This window comes from Phacochoerus africanus, chromosome 8 (genome assembly GCF_016906955.1).
Source record: "Phacochoerus africanus isolate WHEZ1 chromosome 8, ROS_Pafr_v1, whole genome shotgun sequence".
NCBI classification, from domain to species: Eukaryota; Metazoa; Chordata; class Mammalia; order Artiodactyla; family Suidae; genus Phacochoerus; species Phacochoerus africanus.
The window spans coordinates 50,858,964-50,879,291 of record NC_062551.1 but is presented as its reverse complement, the minus strand read 5'-3'; the positions used below and the strand labels follow the sequence as shown (position 1 = coordinate 50,879,291).

General features: G+C 46.9%; 1 protein-coding gene across 5 annotated transcripts; it reads left to right on the top strand.

Annotated features, from left to right (window-relative positions):
• The first annotated feature begins 2,091 nt into the window (after positions 1 to 2,091).
• On the top strand, positions 2,092 to 20,059 carry ZNF235 (zinc finger protein 235). 5 transcript variants are annotated; one of them, XM_047788983.1, is made up of 5 exons: positions 2,092 to 2,174; positions 4,625 to 4,690; positions 7,814 to 7,937; positions 8,811 to 8,906; positions 17,164 to 20,059. In XM_047788983.1, exons 2-5 carry the CDS (start codon positions 4,676 to 4,678, stop codon positions 19,116 to 19,118), a joined length of 2,190 nt encoding a protein of 729 aa, XP_047644939.1. In that variant the 5' UTR covers positions 2,092 to 2,174; positions 4,625 to 4,675; the 3' UTR covers positions 19,119 to 20,059. The 5 variants fall into 5 exon arrangements, with proteins under 5 accessions (XP_047644939.1, XP_047644938.1, XP_047644942.1 ...); XM_047788982.1 differs by having other exon boundaries at positions 7,811 to 7,937; XM_047788984.1 differs by lacking the exon at positions 2,092 to 2,174 and adding an exon at positions 5,434 to 5,480 and having other exon boundaries at positions 7,811 to 7,937.
• The last annotated feature ends 269 nt before the right edge of the window (positions 20,060 to 20,328 follow it).

Sequence of the window (20,328 nt, the reverse complement as noted above, 5' to 3'; positions counted from 1 at the left end):
GTTGCAGACGCAGCTCGGATCCTGTGTTGCTGTGGCTCTGGCGTAGGCCAGGGGCTACAGCTCCGATTGGACCCCTGGCCTGGGAACCTCCATATGCCGTGGAAGCAGCCCAAAGAAATAGCAAAAAGACAAAAAAAAAATTAATTAATTAAATAAATAAATAAATAAATAGGGATTGGGCATTAGGAAATATTAAGGAATTAGTGGTATTTTATTTGATGTGATGATGGTATTGTGGTTTTGAAAGACTATTTTTATTTTTTAAATATTTAACATTTAGGGGTGAAAGATATGATGTCAGATTTCTTTGAAAAGTCTACGGTAACCAAAAGAAAAAAAACAGCGATAGATGAGTTAAATGGTTAAAACTAGTGTTAAATTGAATTGGGGATATAAGTATATGGGGCCCATTTCACTATTCTACTTTTGCCTGTTTTTGAAAACTTTCATACTAAAAAGCTACAAAATATAATCCCCTGCCTAGGAGAAGAATCATGGCCTCCTGGTTCACTTGGCTTATTCAGTCACAAGACACTTTATTTTATTTATGTCAGGAGCGGCATAGAAGTATATAATGAAATATCTGAAGCCAAACTTGAATTCAAAAGCAATTCAGAATTTTTATGTATGCACACACCACAATATTTTCTTAAATTTGGGATTTCCCGTCGTGGCTCAGTGGTTAACGAATCCGACTAGGGACCATGAGGTTGCAGGTTTGATCCCTGGCCTTGCTCAGTGGGTTAAGGATCTGGCGTTGCCGTGAGCTGTGGAGTAGGTTGCAGACGCGGCCCAGATCCCGAGTTGCTGTGGCTGTGGTGTAGACCAGTGGCTACAGCTCCGATTAGACCCCTAGTCTGGGAACCTCCATATGCTGCAGGAGCAGCCCTAGAAAAGGCAAAAAGACAAAAATATATATGTATTTTTTTTCTTAAATTTCCTTCAGTGGAGCTGCTTTCCTTTGCCATGACAACCATTTTTTAAATGAAATTCAAGATATTTATCTTTTATTGGCCAATCAATGTGTATACATAGCCTTTTTGCAAATTTTTAGCAATATTGGAAGGAACAACTCTTTCTACAAAAACACTGTCAAGAGCCCTTTGGTGCCTTGCCGAGTAAAGGGAGCAAGGGAGTCAAAACACTATTCCAGTCCCTCCCCTTTCCCCAAGACACACAGCTTGGACAGCTTGGACACAGAAATTCAAGGCTTCCTACTGACCTACCTTCCCTCCCACGATTTACTGTGTACCTTAACACGGTATTATTACATATTATTAGCATACTTTAACTACTCCAGGAGATTCCAACTCAAGCAAATTGATTGATTGTTTATTAGAGGGAACTTTCACAAGCACCCATCAGGTCTTCCATCTCCTTAAAGTATCTACAGTTTGCACCTGTAGGTACCTCACCTGTAAATCCTTGCTGTTCCACCAATCCTGCCCAGCAACGTCAAAACCGTTACGCAATCCCAATCAAGTCTTTTGCATTTAAAAACCCGCCTTATGCCAAACTTCTAAATCTCAGTCAGTCCCAACGTCGTCTTCCTGTCTCCGCCGACACTTTGTCAAGGTGCGTGAAGCTCGGCAGAGGTGGCGTTTTCCCTTACAGCAGTAGGCAATAAACTGCGTTTTTGTCTAACAGCTGTCATCGCTGATATTTGGAAAACCGGCTTTGGAAACAAGTTTGAAAGCCAGCGTTAAATTCTGTGTTAAGCAGCTCAGCCTAGGTCACTTTTACGTTTCCCATTTTTCAGTTTACCCTTTGCCTCTGCTAAAAATGTTGGGTTTTTATTTTCGTAGTGCAAGCCTCACTTTTCTCTCTTATACAGCGAATTTAAAAAATCTGTAGCTACTGCTACCCCGGAAAACTGCCTGCTTACATTATTTTCTCGTGACTTTAGGAAATGAATAAAACGAAAAGAAATTCTGACAGTTTCAGCACCGGAGAACTGACTCTAAATCCGAATCGGCTGTTCTGCCAAAACCAAGACAGCTGGTGGGAAGTGCAGTCACCCGAACTTCATTCTGGGAAATGTAGTCCAGGTTATGCGTGGAATCCGAGGCGCTTCCGCTTGGAGATTCTGGGAAGTGTAGTCCGGGAACTGTGTGTAGCCGGAGGCACTTCCGCTCCGGGAAGGCGAGGTCAGCGCCGAGATTACTCCCAGTGAGGTGAGTTAACCCCGCGTCCCTGTGAGCCCTCCTTGTCTTCTCGGCCTCTGCGTGGAGCTAGTGGAGACCCAGTCCTCGGCTCCTGGGGCAGGGAAGGCGGGGGCAGCGACCCCGGTGTGCATCCTCGCGGCGGACCTCCGGCGTCGGGGGTGGGCTCGCGTCCTGTATCGAGTTTGAGGGTCTTGGCGCTGTCCGCTCCCCCAGCCTCCCTGGACTTACCAGTTGACTCTCTTTTCTTGCGGCCGGTTGTTGGGCAGGTTACTTAATCTCTCTCTCAGTTTCCTCAGATTACTTCTTTTCCAATAGTGCTCTTTTGAGAATTAAGTGAGATTGTATTTGAAAAGCTTGAAAACAGTGCCTAGTGCATGGTAGAACGTTGGGTATTACCACGAATTCCGTTATAACATTCAGGCGTCCTGTTGTTGGAAAGGTCCTGTGAGCCGGAATGCGGGTCGGAGGTCCAGCTCCAGTCCACTGTCCCTTCCCAGATGACTGATGTGCGCCTGTTCCTGGATTCCTGGACTCTTTCTTGTTTAGGAAGGACAGTTACCTTCAGCTAGATCCTGGGAGAAGTCCTGGACTCTTTCTTGTTTAGGAAGGACAGTTACCTTCAGCTAGATCCTGGGAGAAGTCCTCTGTGGTTTATCCCAGGCAGAGATGATTTTGATCACGGCTTTGCAGAGTGCCTGCAGTGTAATGAGGCCTGGGAAAAAAAAAAAAAAACGAAACAAACAAACAAAAATCCCATGTCGGTGTTGTTCATTTAAATGCAATCCGATTTCTTTTTCTTCTTCTTTTTTTCTTTTTTTTTTTTTTTGTAATTTTAGGGCCACTCTCGAGGCATATGGAGGTTCCCAGGCTAGGGGTCTAATCGGAGCTGTAGCTGCTGGCCTACGCCAGAGCCACAGCCACAGCAATGCCAGATCCAAGCTGAGCCTGTGATCTACACCACAGCTCACGGCAATGCTGGAACCTTAACCCACTGATCAAGGTCAGGAATTGAACCTGCAACCTCATGGTTCCTAGTTGGATTGTTTCTGCTGCAACAGGAGGGGAACTCTAGTCTTAACTTTTTATTAGTCATTGTTTATCTTCGTGCACAGGGGTGAAAAAAACTTTGTTGTGCTCCTTCAGCTTCAGAACACATGCACGCAGTTATACCTATTAAAAGAAAAAAGTCCATGGCCATTTAACTTCCTTTTTTCTTTTTTTTTTTTTTTTTTGCCATTTTTAGGGCTGCTCCCGTGGCATTTGGAGGTTCCCTGGCCAGGGGTCCAATCAGAGCTGTAGCCACCAGCCTATGCCAGAGCCACAGCAACGCCAGATCCGAGCCATGTCTGCAGCCTACACCCCAGCTCACAGCAACGCCGGATCCCCAACACACTGAGCAAGGCCAGGGATCGAACCCGCAACCTCATGGTTTCTAGTCGGATTTGTTAACCACTGAGCCATGACAAGAACTCCATAACTTTCATTAATGACAGCACAAATGACCTGTGAGACCACAAGTCGGAATTAGACTTTTTGCCTGAGGGTAAGGGTAACTCAGGGGGCAGAACAATCATCTCTTGAATTGTGTGTTTCTTAAGATTTGTTTTCTGTAAAACCTATTCGCAGAGGCAGTCTTAGGAATCAGAAGAGCGTCTCCTTGTCTGAAGCTGCAGGAAGCGGGGAATACTGGCACCATTAGGCCCATTTGCAGGTGACAGGTGTGAGGCCCAGAGAGATGGATAACTTGCTCAAGGAGTTCTCTTGTGGCTGAGCAAGTTAAGGATCTGGCACTGTCACTGCAGCAGCTTGGGTCACTGCTGTGGCACGAGTTCCCGAGGCCCGGGAACTTCTGCATGCCAGAATAATAATGTTAATAATAGCAGTAATAACTTGCTCAAGATTTATGCTACTAGTAAGTAGGAGTAATAATTAGAAATTCTAGAATTTGGGCCTCATCAAGTTGTACTGCCTGTCTGCCTCTCATTTCTTCGGATAACCAGCCTCAGGAATAATCTGGGAGCTATGAGAAGCACTTGGGTTAGAAGTGTTTGTTGTTGTTGTTGTTGTTTTGTCATTTTTAGCCCCCTCCCCATGGCATATGGGCCAGGGATCAGATGTGAGCCACAGTCTCGACTTAAGCCGCAGCTGGGACAATGCCAGATCCCTGACTTACTGTGCCAGACCGGGGATCAAACCCGCGTCCCAGGGGCTTCCAAGATGCTGCTGAACCCCTTGTGCCACAGTAGGAGCTCCAGGGCTCTTGACTAATTGTTCATGCACTAAGGCAGCTGTCGAAGGGGCCCAGGGGAAGCTGGAATCCAGCCCCTGTTCTCACTGGGTTATGTCGTCACTGAGCTTGCCTAGAGAGAGGGCCCCCTCTTCCTGGTCACATGAAGTGCCATGTTGACAGGCAGCATCCCCGGCCCCTCTCTTATGGTGGCTTTCTTTCCCTTCCCCAGTTTTGCCTTCCCAGAACTCTGCTGTTCCCCGGAAGGAAGAGGGGGGGGACAATGACCAAGTTCCAGGTAAGTCGGGCTTGCTTTTCTGTTTCTTAAAATGATATCTCCTCCCACAAAGACTGAACACATTTTTCTGTTCAGGAAGGTTAAAAGGGGACCAAAGTTACTTGAACTGTTGTGTGGCAGGCCCTTGCTTTTTATTGCCAAATAACGGTGTGAAAATTAATAGATTTTTTAAAAAAAATTATTAAAGTATAGTTGATTTATAGTGTTGTGTTAATTTCTGCTGTGAATCAGTTATACATTCATATATTATTTTTCACATCCGTTTCCATTATGATTTATCATAGGATACTGAATGTAGTTCCCTGTGCTATATAATAGGACCTTGTTGTTTATCCATTCAAAATTAATAGGTATTTTTGGAGTTCCCACTCTGGCATGGTGGCTTAATGGTCCAGCTTGTCTCTGTGGAGGCAGCAGTTCAATCCTTAGCCTAGCACAGTGGGTTAAGGATTCGACATTGCTTCGGTTGTGGCGTAGGTTGCAGATCCGGGTTGGATTCAATCCCTGGCTGGGGAGCTTCATAGGCAGCTGTGCTGGGCTAGGGATCGAACCTGGGCCACTATAGCGGGAACTCCTCGTGTTAGTATATTTTAAAAAGTCTGAAAAGTCTAGTAGCAGTAGGGACTTGCCTGGCATTTATCCCTTGGAGCAGCTGTGTAAGGACACAGATGGTCTTATCTGCATTTTAACATGAACAGATTTGTGAGCGTTCAGATACCTATTAAAATCCTCTCCGTCCCCAGCTGACAGGAAAGTTTCCACTGCCTGAGCCAGGACTTTCAAGTGTCCAGTGAGTATAAGTGGAGAGACTCAGACCAAGAGGCTACTCCATTTGGGGCCCCGAGGCCCCATTGTATGTCTGGCTGGCTTGGCTGGTGGGTGGAGGACTCCAAAAATAACGCTGCCGCTCCCCTGGCTCCTTTTCTTAGTGCCTGTCTCTTCTTTGCCAGATGTGTCAACAAGTTACTAAATGCATAGAGGCCCAGGACTTTAGCCAAAACAATTGCAGAGATGAGCAAAGTCTTTACAGAAATTATTTTATGTTATTATTCTGTCTTTTTAGGGCCACACCCGAGGCATATGAAAGTTCCCAGGCTAGGGGTCGAATCTGAGCTGTAGCCACTGGCCTACACCACAGCCACAGCAACACTGGATCCCAGCCTCATCTGCAACCTACACCACAGCTCACAGAAACACCGGATCCTTAACCCACTGAGCAAGGCCAGGGATCGAACTTTCATCCTCACGGATACTAATTGGGTTCATTACCGCTGAGCCACAACGAGAATCCGAGAAATAATTTTAATTTTCATAAAGGAGAACACCACATTCAAAGTCATGAGAAACTAGGAAACAGGAGTAGGGGGTGAGGGTGGGAATTTATGCCTGCTAGAAAAAGCTTAATCAAGACTCTTACCGATGCATAAGATACCTTAATAGAATCATGAGCAAAGGACATGAACAGGCACTACATGGGGAAAAATATCAAAAGAGCTGTTTTGATGAAATTAAATGGAAATTTTTTGTTGTTGTTGTTGTCTTTTTTGCTATATCTTGGGCCGCTCCCGGCATATGGAGGTTCCCAGGCTAGGGGTCGAATTGGAGCTGTAGCCACCGGCCTACGCCAGAGCCACAGCAACGCGGGATCCGAGCTGTGTCTGCAACCTACGCCACAGCTCATGGCAACGCCGGATCGTTAACCCACTGAGCAAGGGCAGGGATAGAACCCGCAACCTCATGGTTCCTAGTCGGATTCGTTAACCGCTGCGCCACGACGGGAACTCCTAAATGGAAAATTTTAAAACTGTTTTTTAATCACCAACTTACCCAGGATTTGGGGTTTTTTTTGTTTTTGTTTTGCTTTTTAGGGTCACACCCACAGCATATGGAAATTCCCAGGCTAGGGGTCAAGTCAGAACTGCAGCTGCTGGTCTGCACCAGCTCATGGCAACGCCAGATCCTTAATGCACTGGTTGAGGCCAGGGATCGAACCCGCATCCTCATGGATGCTAGGTTGGGTTCGTTACCACTGAGCATGATGAAACTCCCAACTTACCCAAGACTTGACTGAGTTAATGTCCAATTTGGACCAGAGTATGGAAAATCGGACCACTTTTGCTCTGTTATGGGAGAAGTTAATTGGGAAAATTGCCGTTTTACTAGCAAAGGTGCACATGTCTTGACAGTGCCGTTGCCACTTCATGGAACTTGTCCTCAGGAAATTACCAGACAGTTGGCTGAGGTCTATGTGAAAAAAGATTTGTTTTTTGGCAGCATTATTAAGTTTAAAATCTTGTTAGTGAATTATTGGGAATGGTTAAAATCTATTTTCACTTTGTTGAAATAGCATGCAGCCGTGAATAATGCTGACGGTAACAGTGCTGGCTGACGTGTATCGTGTACTTAGTATGTCTCAGGTACCGTCCTAAATCCTGGCATACGCTCATGTAATCCCCTCAAGTACCCTGGGAGATGTGCTCTTGTACAGATGGGGAAATCGAGGTATTGAGAAGTCGGGTGACGTGTCCAAGGTCCCACAGCAAGTAATGGACGGAGCCTTCGAGTGTGGACCGAGACAGCCAGTCTCCAAAGCCTTTCCTCTTAACCCTGACAGTGAATGAATACTCCTGCCATTGACAGATAGAGCACGTCCCTGAGACCGAACAAAGTCCGTACCTGCCCGCAGAGGAACTGAAGGCAGGTTAGATTGGCAAGCATGGACACAGAGTGGTACTTGCCCAGTGAGAGGAGGACATGGGCACTGTTGGATACTGTGGGACTTGGGTCAAAATTTGACTTGGGTCAAAATTTCTTACAAAATTTGGTACTTTGGAATTTTAAACGTGTGTATGCCGTCGTGTAACAATGACAGTTCTAGAGACGCAGCTACATAAAGGACTAGTTTGCATGTACAGAAGACTTTTAAAGTTTATCTTTTCATTCCTTCCTCCATCCCACCCAGCATCTCTGGTGTGATGGTGGAAGGGGAAGCAGAGACAATCGCCTTAAAAAAAAAAAAAAAAAGAGAGAGTTGTTCAGGCTGCTTAAACCTGGAACAGTTGCCCGCACCCCAGGGGTGCTCGGTTGGCAGATTGTGGCTACATGTGTTTGCTGTCCTAGGAGGCAGTGACCTTCACGGATGTGTGTGTGGTCTTTACGGAGGAGGAGCTGGGGCTGCTGGACCTTGCCCAGAGGAAGCTGTACCGGGACGTGATGCTGGAGAACTTCCAGAACCTTCTCTCAGTGGGTGAGGATGGGCGCCCTGTGACTTGGCTTCATCCCCTTGGGCAGAGTTTCCCAACCTCTGCACTACTGACATTTGGGGCCAGGGATTTCTTGGTCGTGGGGAGCCTGCAGCATGCAAAAGGACCTCAAGCAGGAATTGAACCTGGATCAGGGCAGTGACAACACAGGATCCTAGGTCACCAGGGATCTCAAGGTTTTAGGATCCCTGAGAGACCAGAGTTTTCCAATCCCTTTGGAAAATAGAGGCAAGATGTTTCTAGTCTTCGTTCCAAGGCAAGTGTTTGTCTTTCATAAACAACTGTGAAGGAACAGCGGAGCTTGGCTGCACCTGGTTCCTTATTTCACCTCCTTTTTTTTTAATCCCAAACTCGCTCCCCCCCTTTCACATTATATCTCTTTGAAACTTCTGGGTCCTCATCATTGGTGGGTCATGAAATTAATTTAGCAAGTCACATCAGCATCCTTGTAACAAAGTAGAATAAAGTAGCAGCGGCAGAGCCCCTTAACAAAGCTGGTGCCCATTGTAACAACTGCAGCTGCTTGCAGCAGAGTGCATCAGACCAAGGCAGAGGTGATGACAGCAGACTTTGGAGAGACTTGGGTCTTTTAATCTTTTTTTTTTTTTTTTCTTTACCAACTTTTAAAGAAAAAATGTTATGGAGGTATAGTTGATTTATAGCATTAGTTGATTTACAGCATTGCATGTATTACTTAATTATTAATCATTAATCTTATTTCTAATGAGATGAAACATCTCTCTTACTATAGGTCTGATCAGAAATGTTCAGTAAACTTTGGGGAGGGGCGGAGCCTTCCATCCTGGACCTGGAACCAGGAGCGTTCGGTGCTTTTTCTTACCTTTGCCGTTTCGCAGGGCATCAGTCCTCCAAACCAGATGTGATAGCCCAGCTGGAGCGAGAGGAAAGGCTTTGGGGGACGGAGCTCCAAACCCAAAGAGGGAGGCATGCAGGTGAGCACCTCGCCCCGTTATCCTGCTCTGCTCTGGATCATCTCTGCTCCACCCAGCAGCCCGAGAGGCCCTCGGAAAACCTCACTCCTCTGCTTCAGGCCCTCCCCGGCCCTCGCCTCACTCGCGAGAAAAGCCGGTTATTAAGGGGCCCCTTTGCCAGGCCTCAGCCTCCTTCCTCCGCCCTCTTACTCAAGTATGAGGATTAGGCTTCTGCGTGAGGACCTGTGCCGGCTTTTCTCTGGCTGGAAGGCTGCTGCCCCTCAAACCTCCAACCTGCCTCCTAGTCACTCTTGCTTTCACCCTCCAGTACCTGGTGTCTCCAGACTTATTAGCATTTATATATTTTTTAATTGTGGGAAAATATATGTAACAAAATTTATCATTTTAACTTTTTTTTTTGTCTTTTTGGGGCCGCAGCCGCGGCATATGGAGGTTCCCAGGCTAGGGGTCTAATCGGAGCTGTAGCCACTGGCCTACGCCACAGCCACAGCAACACCAGGTCCAAGCCACATCTGCGGCCTACATGACAGCTCCCAGCAACGCTGGATCCTTGACCCTCTGAGCGAGGCCAGGGATCAAACCCGAAACCTCACGGTTCCTAGTCAGATTTGTTTCCACTGAGCCATGATGGGAACTCCCATTTTTAACCATTTTTAAGTGTACAGCTCAGTGGCACTACGTATATTCACTTGTTACAACCATCAACATTGTTCACCTCCAGAACTTGACCTCGCCAAAATGAAACTCCCCTTAAGCGACTCCTCCTCCCCTTACCCTCAGGCCCGAGTAATCACTGCTCCACCTTCTTTCTCTGGATTTTGACTCTTCTGTGTACGCTACGAAAGGGGAACGGTGCAATATCTGTCTTTCATGTCTGGCTTCTTTCACTTAGCGTTCATGTCTTCGAGACCACCCATGGTGCAACGTGTGTCAGAATTTCCTTAAGGCCGAATAGTACTGCATTGTATGTATATAGAATAGTTTCTTCGTCTCGATGGACATTTGTGTTGTGTGCCCCTCTTGGCTATTGTGAATTGTGCTGCTGCGAATGTGGGTGTACAGATATGTTATAAAGCCTCTGCTTTCCATTCTTTGGTGTATATACCCAGTGAAGAAATGCTGGGTCATGTAATTCGTTCTCAATTTTTTGAGGAGCTGCCGTCCTGTGTTGTGTAGTGGCCGTACCATTTTCCATCCCCGCCCGGAAGGCAGAAAGCTTCCAGTTTGTTGTAGCATTCGATTTGGTTTTTGGTTTGCTTTTCATGTAAAATAGCTGTCCTAATGGGTGTGAGGTGGTATCTCATTTTTGATTTGCATTTCTCTGATTAGTGATGTTCAGCATCTTTTCTTGTGCTTTATTGGCCATGTGTTTATTTTTGGAGAAATGTCTCTGCAAGTCCTCTGCTTATCTTTCAGAGTGTTTCCTTTTGTTGTTTTGAAGAGTTCTTTGTATGTTTGGAGTATCAACCCCTGATCAGATGTTTTTAATTTTCATAAAGTTTTTAATTTTCATTAAGTCAAATGTGCTTTTTGTTGTTGCCTGTACCTTGGGGTCCTAAGAAATCATGGCCAAATCCAAGGTCATACAGCTTTAACTGTTTTCTCCTAGGAGTTTTACAGTTTTCGCTCTTATGTTTAAGTCTCTGATGCCTCTTGAATTGATTTGTGTATGTAAAGAAGGGTCTAACTTGATTCTTTCACATGTGAATATACAGTTTTCCCAGAACCTTTTGTTGAAAAAGACAGTCCTTTGCCCATTGAATGGTCTGGGCACCCTTATTAAAAGTTATTTAACCATATATATTTATTTCTGGGCTCTCTGGTCTAGTCCTTTAGTCTGTATGAATGTCTCTCTACACTGTTTTGGTTGCTGTGGCTTTATAATAAGTTTTAAAATCAGGGTGTGAGTCCTCTACTTTTGTCTAATTCTTCGAGATTGTTTTGGCTATTTGGGTTCCCTTGAGATTCGATATGGATATTGGGATGGGTTTTCTATTGTTGGAATTCTATTGTTGGAATTTTGAGATTGTATTGAATCTGTAGATCCCTTTGGGTAGCAGTGGCAAAATATTAAATCTCCCATTCTATGAACATGAGGTGTCAATTCCATTTTTTTTTTTTTTAGTGTCTCTTTAATTTCTTTTATCAGTTTTGTTTTTTTGGTGTTTTTGTTTTTTGTAGTTTTCAGTGTATAAGTCTTTCACCTTTTTGGTTCATTCCTAAGTATTTTTAAAATTTTTATTATACTTAACAGTTGTACAACCATCGTCACAACCCAATTTTACAACATTTCCATCCCAAACCCTCAACCCATCTTGCCCCCCTCACCCCAACATGTCTCCTTTGGTAGCCATAATTTTTTCAAAGTCTGTGAGTCAGTTTCTGTTCTGCAAAGAAGTTCATTGTATCCTTTTTTTCCCATTGTATCTTTTTTTACATTCCATATATAAGTGATAGCATATGATGACTGTGTCTCACTGTCTGACTTCACTTAGCATGATAATTTCTAGGTCCATCCATGTTGAAGCCAATGCCATTATTTCATTCTTTTTTATGGCCGGGTAATAATTCCATTGTGTATATATATGTACCACATCTTCTTTATCTACTCCCCTGTCTGTGGCCATTTAGGTTGTTTCCATGTCTTGGCTATTGTATATAGTGCTTCAATGAACATTGGGGTGCATGTATCTTTTCGAGTCATGGTTTCCTCTGGATAGATGCCCAGGAGTGGGATTGCTGGCTCAAATGGTAATTTTATTTTTAGTTTTTTGAGGAATCTCCATACTGTTTTCCATAGTGGTTGCACCAATTTATATGCCTACCAATAGTGTTAAGAGGGTTCCCTTTTCTCCACACCCTCTCCAGCATTTATTGTTTGTAGACTTTTTGATGGCCATTCTGGCTGGTGTAAGGTGCTACTTCATAGTAGTTCTGGTTTTCATTTCTCTAATTAGTGATGTTGAACATCTTTTCATGTACTTTTTGGTCATTTGTATATCTTAGGAGAATTGTCTGTTTAGATCTTGTGCCCATTTTTTGATGGGGTTGTTTGTGGGTTTTGGGGGGGGTTTGTATTGAACTGCAGGAGGTGCTATATATTTTGCACATCAATCCCTTGTTAGTCGCTTCACTTGCAAATATTTTCTCTCATTCTGTGGATTTTTTTCATTTTGTTTAGGGTTTCCTTTGCTGTGCAAAAACTATTAAGTTTAATTAGGTCCCTTTTTTTTTTTTTGTCTTTTTGCTATTTCTTGGGCCGCTCCCTCGGCATATGGAGGTTCCCAGGCTAGGGGTCCAATCGGAGCTATAGCCACCGGCCTACACCAGAGCCACAGCAACACGGGATCCGAGCCGCGTCTGCAACCTACACCACAGCTCACGGCAACGCCGGATCGTTAACCCACTGAGCAAGGGCAGGGACCGAACCCGCAACCTCATGGTTCCTAGTCAGATTCGTTAACCACTGCGCCACGACGGGAACTCCCCCATTTTTGTTTTTATTGTCATTACTCTAGGAGGTGGATCTGAGAAGATATTGCTGTGGTTTATGTCAGAGTGTTTGGCTTATGTTTTCCTCTAAGAGTTTCATAGTATCTGGTCTTACATTTAGGTCTTTAATACATTTTGAGTTTGTCTTTAATACATTTTGAGTTTATTTTTGTATATGGTGTTAGGGACTGTTCTAATTTCAATCGTTTACATGTGGCTGTCCAGTTTTCCCAGCACGACTTATTGAAGGGACTGTCTTTTCTCCATTGTATATTCTTGCCTCCTTTGTCATAGATTAGTTGACTGTAGGTGCATGGGTTTAATTCTGGGCTTTCTATCCTCTTCCATTGATTTATAGTTTTGTGTTAGTACCATACCGTTTTGATGACTGTAACTTTATAGTGTGGTCTAAACTTAAAAAAACCAGAAACTTCTGGTTTTTCTCCTTAAAGTGTCTTTAAATGTTTTAGTTTGAAAATATTAAAGTAAAAAAGTAACAAGAGTACAGCCTAGTCCACATACGTTCATACTGTCTCAATAGGTGTCATCTTTCTGTCGGTCCCCTTTTATTTATCCCCCAACCTTTGTTTTGGCTGGAGTGTGTCTCACAAGTCACCCATAGATACTTCAGTGTCTGCCCACAACAGGAACTCACCTACTGCCTCTGCCGTGATCGGTATGGACACGTGTGTGTTTATTTCCACTTTGAGTTGTAGTCCAACATGGTGCTGTTTATTTTGCTGTCCACCTGCTTTGATCAGTGGGAACTCTTGCAGGTTGGCTCCTAGACCCAGGTCTCACCCCATCCTCCACAGATCAAGATAAATCCTGTTGGGCCACAAACTTCTTCCATGAGGTTGGCACCATGACAGGATTCGTTGGCCAGAACTATCACCTGTGCCCACTCAAGCAGATTTTCTCCTCCTCGCCTGAAACAAAAGTTACTCTAAATTTCAGAGGTTACCCCCTTAGCAGTGGCCAGGGTGGGGTGCAGATGAGGGCATAATCTCTGCAGGCCAGTGTCAGGGCAAAGGGAAGAGAGGCTTTCACCTTTAAAGTCTGGCTCTGATGTCATGGGCAGGAGTCTCCCTTTGACTTGGCGGTCCCCAGCGTTGGTCTAAGACCAGGTGTCAGCTGGGGTCTCAGCTGTTGATGGATATCCAGGGTTCAGTTCCTCCGAGTTCCCAGCAGTTGTCAGGGGGCAGGAGCACTTGGTGGGGGGGGTCCCTTCGGATAAGGCTGGAGGGCTGTCTTCATTCTTTGTGATTCCAAGTGAGAGAGGTGGGAGAAAATTGGAAGCCTTCATTTGGTGAGTCAGAACCAGATATTTGAGGAAACTAGAAAAATTCAGGGTCCAGTCCAGTTGACAGGTTTGTAACAAAACCTCCAAGACAGCAGGGCTAGAATCTAATATCTATAAACAAAGGTGTGAACAATTTTTTTTCTCTCCATTACTCCCTCCCCCCCTTTTTTTTTTAAACCAAAGATTCTTGAAGTAAAATTTATTTGTGTTAAACATGGCCTGATTATTTCTATAAGCCTGGCAAAAAAGGTGATTATATAATTTTTTTTTTTTTTTGGTTATGCTTGCAGTATGTAGAAGTTCCTAGGCCAGGGCTCGAACGCGAGCCCCAGCAGTGACAATGCTGAATCCTTAACTGCCAAGCCCCAAGGGAACTCCCATTATAGGTTCTTTTTTTTAAGGCTGCTTTCCTGGAACCTTGTGAGCAAATCACCAGGTCACTTTTCTTCAAGCAGTTCCTTGAAGCTGGGCGGTCACGTCTGAGTCTTTGCACATCTCTCAAATATGACATTCCAGTCAAAGCCTGGGTACCATAGCCAGTTTATTTTAATTTTTTTTTTTTTTGTCTTTTTGCTATTTCTTTGGCCGCTCTTTCGGCATATGGAGATTCCCAGGCTAGGGGTCTAATTGGAGCGGTAGCCACCGGCCTACACCAGAGCCACAGCAACACGGGATCCGAGCCGCGTCTGCAACCTACACCACAGCTCACGGCAACGCCGGATCGTTAACCCACTGAGCAAGGGCAGGGACCGAACCCGCAACCTTATGGTTCCTAGTCGGATTCGTTAACCACTGCGCCACGACGGGAACTCCTATTTTAAATTTTTAATTGAAGTATAGATGATTCACAATGTTAATTTCTGCCACAGAGCAAAGTGATTCAGTTATATACACTTTTTAAAAAAATATTTTCCATCGTGGCTTAACCCTAGGACATTGAATATAGTTCCCTGTGCTCTACAGTGGGATCTTGTCTGACAGCTCACACCTGCTAACCCCAGACTCCCAGTCCGTCCCTTTCCTCTCGGCAACCACAAAGCTGTTCTCTATGTCTGTGAGTCTCTTTCTGTTCTGTACATAGGTTCATTTGTGCTATATTTTGGATTCCATATATAAGTGGTATCATGTGGGATTTGTCTTTTCTCGTTCTGACTTACTTCAGTTAGTATGATCCTAGGTCCATCCATGCTGCTGCAAATGCCATGATTTCATTCTTTTTATGGCTGAGTACTATTCCGTTGTATATATGTACCCCATCTTCTTAATCCATTCATCTGTCAGTGAACATTAAGTTGAGTCCATGTCTTGGCTCTTGTGAATAGTGCTGCTGGGAACACACAGGTATGTGCATTTTTCTGAGTTACAGTTTCCTCTGGACATATGCCCAGGAGTGAGAGTGCTGGATCATATGGTAACTCTATCCTTAGTTTTCTGAGGAACCTCCATACTGTTTTCCATAGTGGCTGGACCAACGTACATTCCCACCAGCAGTGTAGAGGGGGTTCCCTTTTCTCCACACCCTCTCCAGCATTTCTTATTTGTAGACTTTTCGATGATGGCTACTCTGACTAGTGTAGTTTTAATTTGTATTTCTCTAATAATTAGTGATATCGAGCATTTTTTTCATGTGCCTGTTGATAACCAGGGTTTCTCCTTGTATCCTGTTAGAAGGAGACGAGTTCTTACTGAACTTAGGCAAATAATAGTCTGACGAAAATAAGAAAAAAGAATACTCACTGAGACTTCCTGAATCCTGGAAGTGTCAGGTAGGGCAAAGTTGATGTTTCATCCTTGCTCACAAAGGTACATTTTATCAGATGGCTGTAAGTCAGGGCAGAGTTTTCCTTGGAGTTCCCTTGTGGTGCAGCAGGTTAAGGACCTGGCATTGCCATTGCCGTGCCTTGGCTCACTGCTGTGGTGCAGGTTCATTCCATGGCCCAGAAACAGGCACCTGCCTTGCGCGGGAGGGGGAGGTGTTTGTGTGCGGAGGCGGGGGAGGTCTCCTTAAATCTGGAAAAGAAAGACATCAGAGCATCCTCAATTCCCAGCATCCCCAGTAATTAACACTTGCTCTGCCCGAATCTTCTTTTTGTTAGTTCTCTCGACCTTGCCTGATGACTGAGGCTGATGGGATAGTGATCATTCCAAGACGTTTGCAAGGTTTTCGTGAAGGCTCGTGGGATTTGCCCAGTGAAGCGGGTGCCCTGATCACTGGAGACTGGGGAAGGTATACCCCAAGAGGGGAACATGTTCTTTAATGCTTTCTTTGCCCCCGTGAGGGCCTTGATCTTGCAGCAGGGAACAGCTGTAACCTCTTGGGAAAACATTCATACTGACAAACCCTAGTGCGTGGCTCTTGAAAGAAGTCCAGCTGCCTGAATATTCAAAGGTTCCAGAAAGAGGAGGTCTGAAGCCTCCAGGGACAAAGATCATTTTTCCTAAGTGCATGATGGTGGGTGAAGGAATGCAGAAACTAGAAAATGGGGATTTTATTTCATGCCTTGATAGACCCTTACACATTTGTAATTGTTACATCTGTTTGCTATATTGACCCTTTTGTCATTAAATGTCCTCTATTTTATCATGTCTTTTGTCTGATATTAGTTTAGCCCTTCAAGCTTTCTTTAGGCATTGCATGGTATAGTCCCATGTTAGGTCTTTCTCTAGCCTTTTTCCTTTTTTTTTTTTTTTCCTCCTAAGTGCTACACCTGTGGATATGGGAGTTCCCAGGCTAGGGGTAGAATTGGAGCTGCAGCTGCCAGCCTGTGCCACAGCCACGGCAACTCGGGATCCTTAACCCAACGAGCAAGGCCAGGGGTTGAACCCGAGTCCTCATGGATACTAGTTGGGTTCATTACTGCTGAGCCATGAGGGAAATCCTAGCCTTTTTCTTTCGGTTACTTGGCTTTAAAACACATCCCTTGTTGACGGCTGTAGGTGGTTCTTGCTCTCTGTCTTCTGCCTTTTGATTTCAGGGGAGTCCATTTCCACATCACAGTTACTGAAACAGGTGTATTTACATTTACTTTTCTGGCGGGGCATCTCATCTGTTTTGTTCATCACTGTCCTTTTCCACATTCTTTTGGGTAAATCAGGTGTTTTTAGTATTACTTTCATGACTCTTGGCTTCTAGCCGACACTTTATGGTCCAGGCCCTTGACTTTCCCCTGTCTGCATCCTTACGAGATCTGCCAGGGATGGGGGCAGACCTCGCGCTGGGATCCAACCTGTGTCACGGAACCTGCTGTGCCACCAGCGAACTCCTGGCTTTTCTGGATTCCGTGTTCTCTTGGTTTCTTCAGACCTTTGACTTTTTCAGAACTCTTAAGTCGTTTTCCCTCATCTCTGGTTGTTTATCTCATGTTTCCATAGGGGAAGCAAGGGCGCTGAGCTTCCTAATCCAGCATCGTGGTGATGTTACTCTCTCCATCCTTAGTTCCTTATTCTCGTTTTCCTCTTCAGGAGGCAGGAATCAGAATGAGATGGAGATACTTCCTGAGATGGCAGTAGGGTGCCTTTCGCTGGGAGAGCTTTCCTGCTGCCAAATCAAGACACATGTTGTGAGCGAATCAACCAAAAGTCCAAAAGACTCGGGGATAAATGTTCCAGGAACGAGGTCTCACTTGCCCAAACCACCTCATTGCCCGGCAGGCGTCCCCCGTCAGGCTTGCACGGAGGCCAGCTGTCCTCTGGCTCTCAGGGAGCAGCGGTCCAGCTTTCCTGAAAACCGAGCATCTCCCGCCGGACGAGCGCCCGGCCCCTGGCGGAAACTCTGCCTGAACGGGGCCCAGAATTACCCGAGAGGCGGCGCGCAGACTCCGAGCCGGTGCACATGCTGCGCGTTTGCCCCGTGTGCCCACGAGCTCCGAGGCCTCCCGCAGCGCCTCGAGGAGGAGCCGGCGCCCCCGAGAGAGACAGCGCACGGCGGCCGAGGGCCTGGCGGGGAGGCGGCCTGGGCGCCCCGCCTCGCGCAGCGCAGCCTGATGGCCGTGGGGCCGAACCCCTACCCATGCGACGAGCACCAGAGAGGCTTCGGCGACCACCCAGGCCTGGCAGCGCCTCCGCAGGCACCCCGGGGCGCGCCGGCCCCTCCGCGGCGGGCGCAGGAACGGGCCCTGCCCATCGCGCAGGGCGTCCTCCCGGGCAAGAAGCGCTACTGGTGTCACGAGTGCGGGAAGGGCTTCAGCCAGAGCTCCAACCTGCAGACCCACCAGCGCGTGCATACGGGGGAGAAGCCCTATTCGTGCCACGAGTGCGGCAAGAGCTTCAACCAGACCTCGCACCTCTACGCCCACCTGCCCATCCACACAGGGGAGAAGCCCTACCGCTGCCAGAGCTGCGGGAAGGGCTTCAGCCGCAGCACGGACCTCAACATCCACTGCCGGGTGCACACGGGCGAGAAGCCGTACAAGTGCGAGGCGTGTGGCAAGGGCTTCACGCAGCGCTCCCACCTGCAGGCCCACGAGCGGATCCACACGGGCGAGAAGCCCTACACGTGCGCCGACTGCGGGAAGCGCTTCAGCTGCAGCTCCAACCTCCACACCCACCAGCGGGTCCACACGGAGGAGAAGCCCTACAAGTGTGAGCAGTGCGGCAAGTGCTTCAGCCTGAGCTTCAACCTCCACAGCCACCGGCGCGTCCACACCGGCGAGAAGCCCTACAAGTGCGAGGAGTGTGGCAAGGGCTTCAGCTCCGCCTCGAGCTTCCAGAGCCACCAGAGGGTCCACACTGGGGAGAAGCCCTTTCGGTGCAGCGTGTGCGGGAAGGGCTTCAGCCAGAGCTCGTATTTCCAGGCCCATCAGAGGGTCCACACTGGGGAGAAGCCCTACAAGTGCGAGGTGTGTGGGAAGCGCTTCAACTGGAGCTTGAATCTTCACAACCACCAGAGGGTCCACACGGGGGAGAAGCCCTACAAATGCGAGGAGTGTGGGAAGGGCTTCAGTCAGGCCTCGAACCTTCAGGCGCATCAGAGCGTCCACACCGGAGAGAAGCCTTTCAAATGTGACTCGTGTCAGAAGCGCTTCAGCCAGGCCTCCCATCTCCAGGCCCATCAGAGAGTCCACACCGGAGAGAAACCCTACACGTGTGAGACGTGTGGGAAGGCCTTCAGCCAGAGGTCCAATCTGCAGGTCCATCAGATCATTCACACGGGAGAAAAGCCCTTCAAATGCGAGGCCTGCGGCAAGGAGTTCAGCTGGAGCGCGGGGCTCAGCGCCCACCAGCGAGTGCACACGGGCGAGAAGCCCTACATGTGTCAGCAGTGCGGGAAGGGCTTCAGCCAGGCCTCGCATTTTCACACGCATCAGAGGGTCCACACCGGAGAGAGACCTTACATCTGCAACATCTGCTGCAAGGGCTTCAGCCAGAGGTCCCACCTCGTTTACCACCAGAGGGTCCATGCCGGAGGGAATCTGTAGAAGCGGCAGGCGGGGAATGGGCTGCAGGGAGAATTCCCATCGTCGCCTCCCTCGGAAAGTCCTCGCTGGTCAGCGGGACACGTGCCTTCCAGAGTCGGAACCTTCCCGGCGTCATCACAGGACAGAAGTTCTAGAGAATGCCGTCCTTGCGGGATTCAGTTGGGAGGCGAACTCTTGGCAAAGGTGGGATTTCACAGCGGAGAGAAGACCTATGCATACAGCCAGTTGTCCGCACACCCCAGTTCTCAGGATGGCAGCACAAGAGGAAGGGAGCCTCTCCATGAAGGTTAGGAGGCACAGGCAGGACCGTAGCAAAAGGGTATTGATGGCGGACCAACAGCAGGTGTCAGCGACAGCAAAACCTCCACGTGGGGAGGGCTGGGGTTTTTTTTGGTTTGTTTGTTTGTTTGTTTGTTTGTTTTAACCACTGAATCTCTACTGTGTAGACCTGCGCTGGGCTCCTAATAGGTGCCTGGCCATTACTGAATCAAGTGGAGAAAAATCGCTCTACTTAGGACAAATATTTGAAAATTCTAGTCCGTTCCCTCTCCTAAATTCATGACACACGCAAAAAAAGTCCTGTGAGTTGCCTTAATAAGATGAATTCCAGGAGATGTATTAATTGAAGCACAAAAGGTCACGTCATAGCGCCGTCCACACGAGCCGAGTCGGGGACGAGACTTGCGCGTGGCTGGCAGCCTCCTTCCAGCCTCGGTTCCATGGATAGTATCATCCATGGCGTGCAGCCTGCTATTTGGTAACATGAGTTCGTATTTTATAGACTGAAAAATACTGGGTTTTTTTAAAAAAATTAACCTGATACCTTCCTGCAGTTTGTATGATGGGAAATTTAGAACCCTGATCCATTAAGGTAGGGTTTTACCGTTAAAAGTAGTTACTAATGACAAAAGGTTTCCTAGTAAACTTGAATTGTTAACTAATTGGTTTCTTTTCATTATTTCCATTCAGGCATAGGTCACATTGCCGCCCCCCCCCCCCCCCCGCCTTTTTTTTGTTTTTTTGTTTGTTTGTTTTTTCTTTTTTGGCCATCCTGCAGCATGTGAAGTTCCCGGGCTGGGGGTCTGATCTGGGCCACAGTTGTGACCTACACTGCAGCTGTGACAACTCAGGACCCTTTGACCCACCGTACAAGGCCAGGGCTTGAACCTGTGTCCTGGCACTGCAGAGACACCCCGATCCCACTGTACCA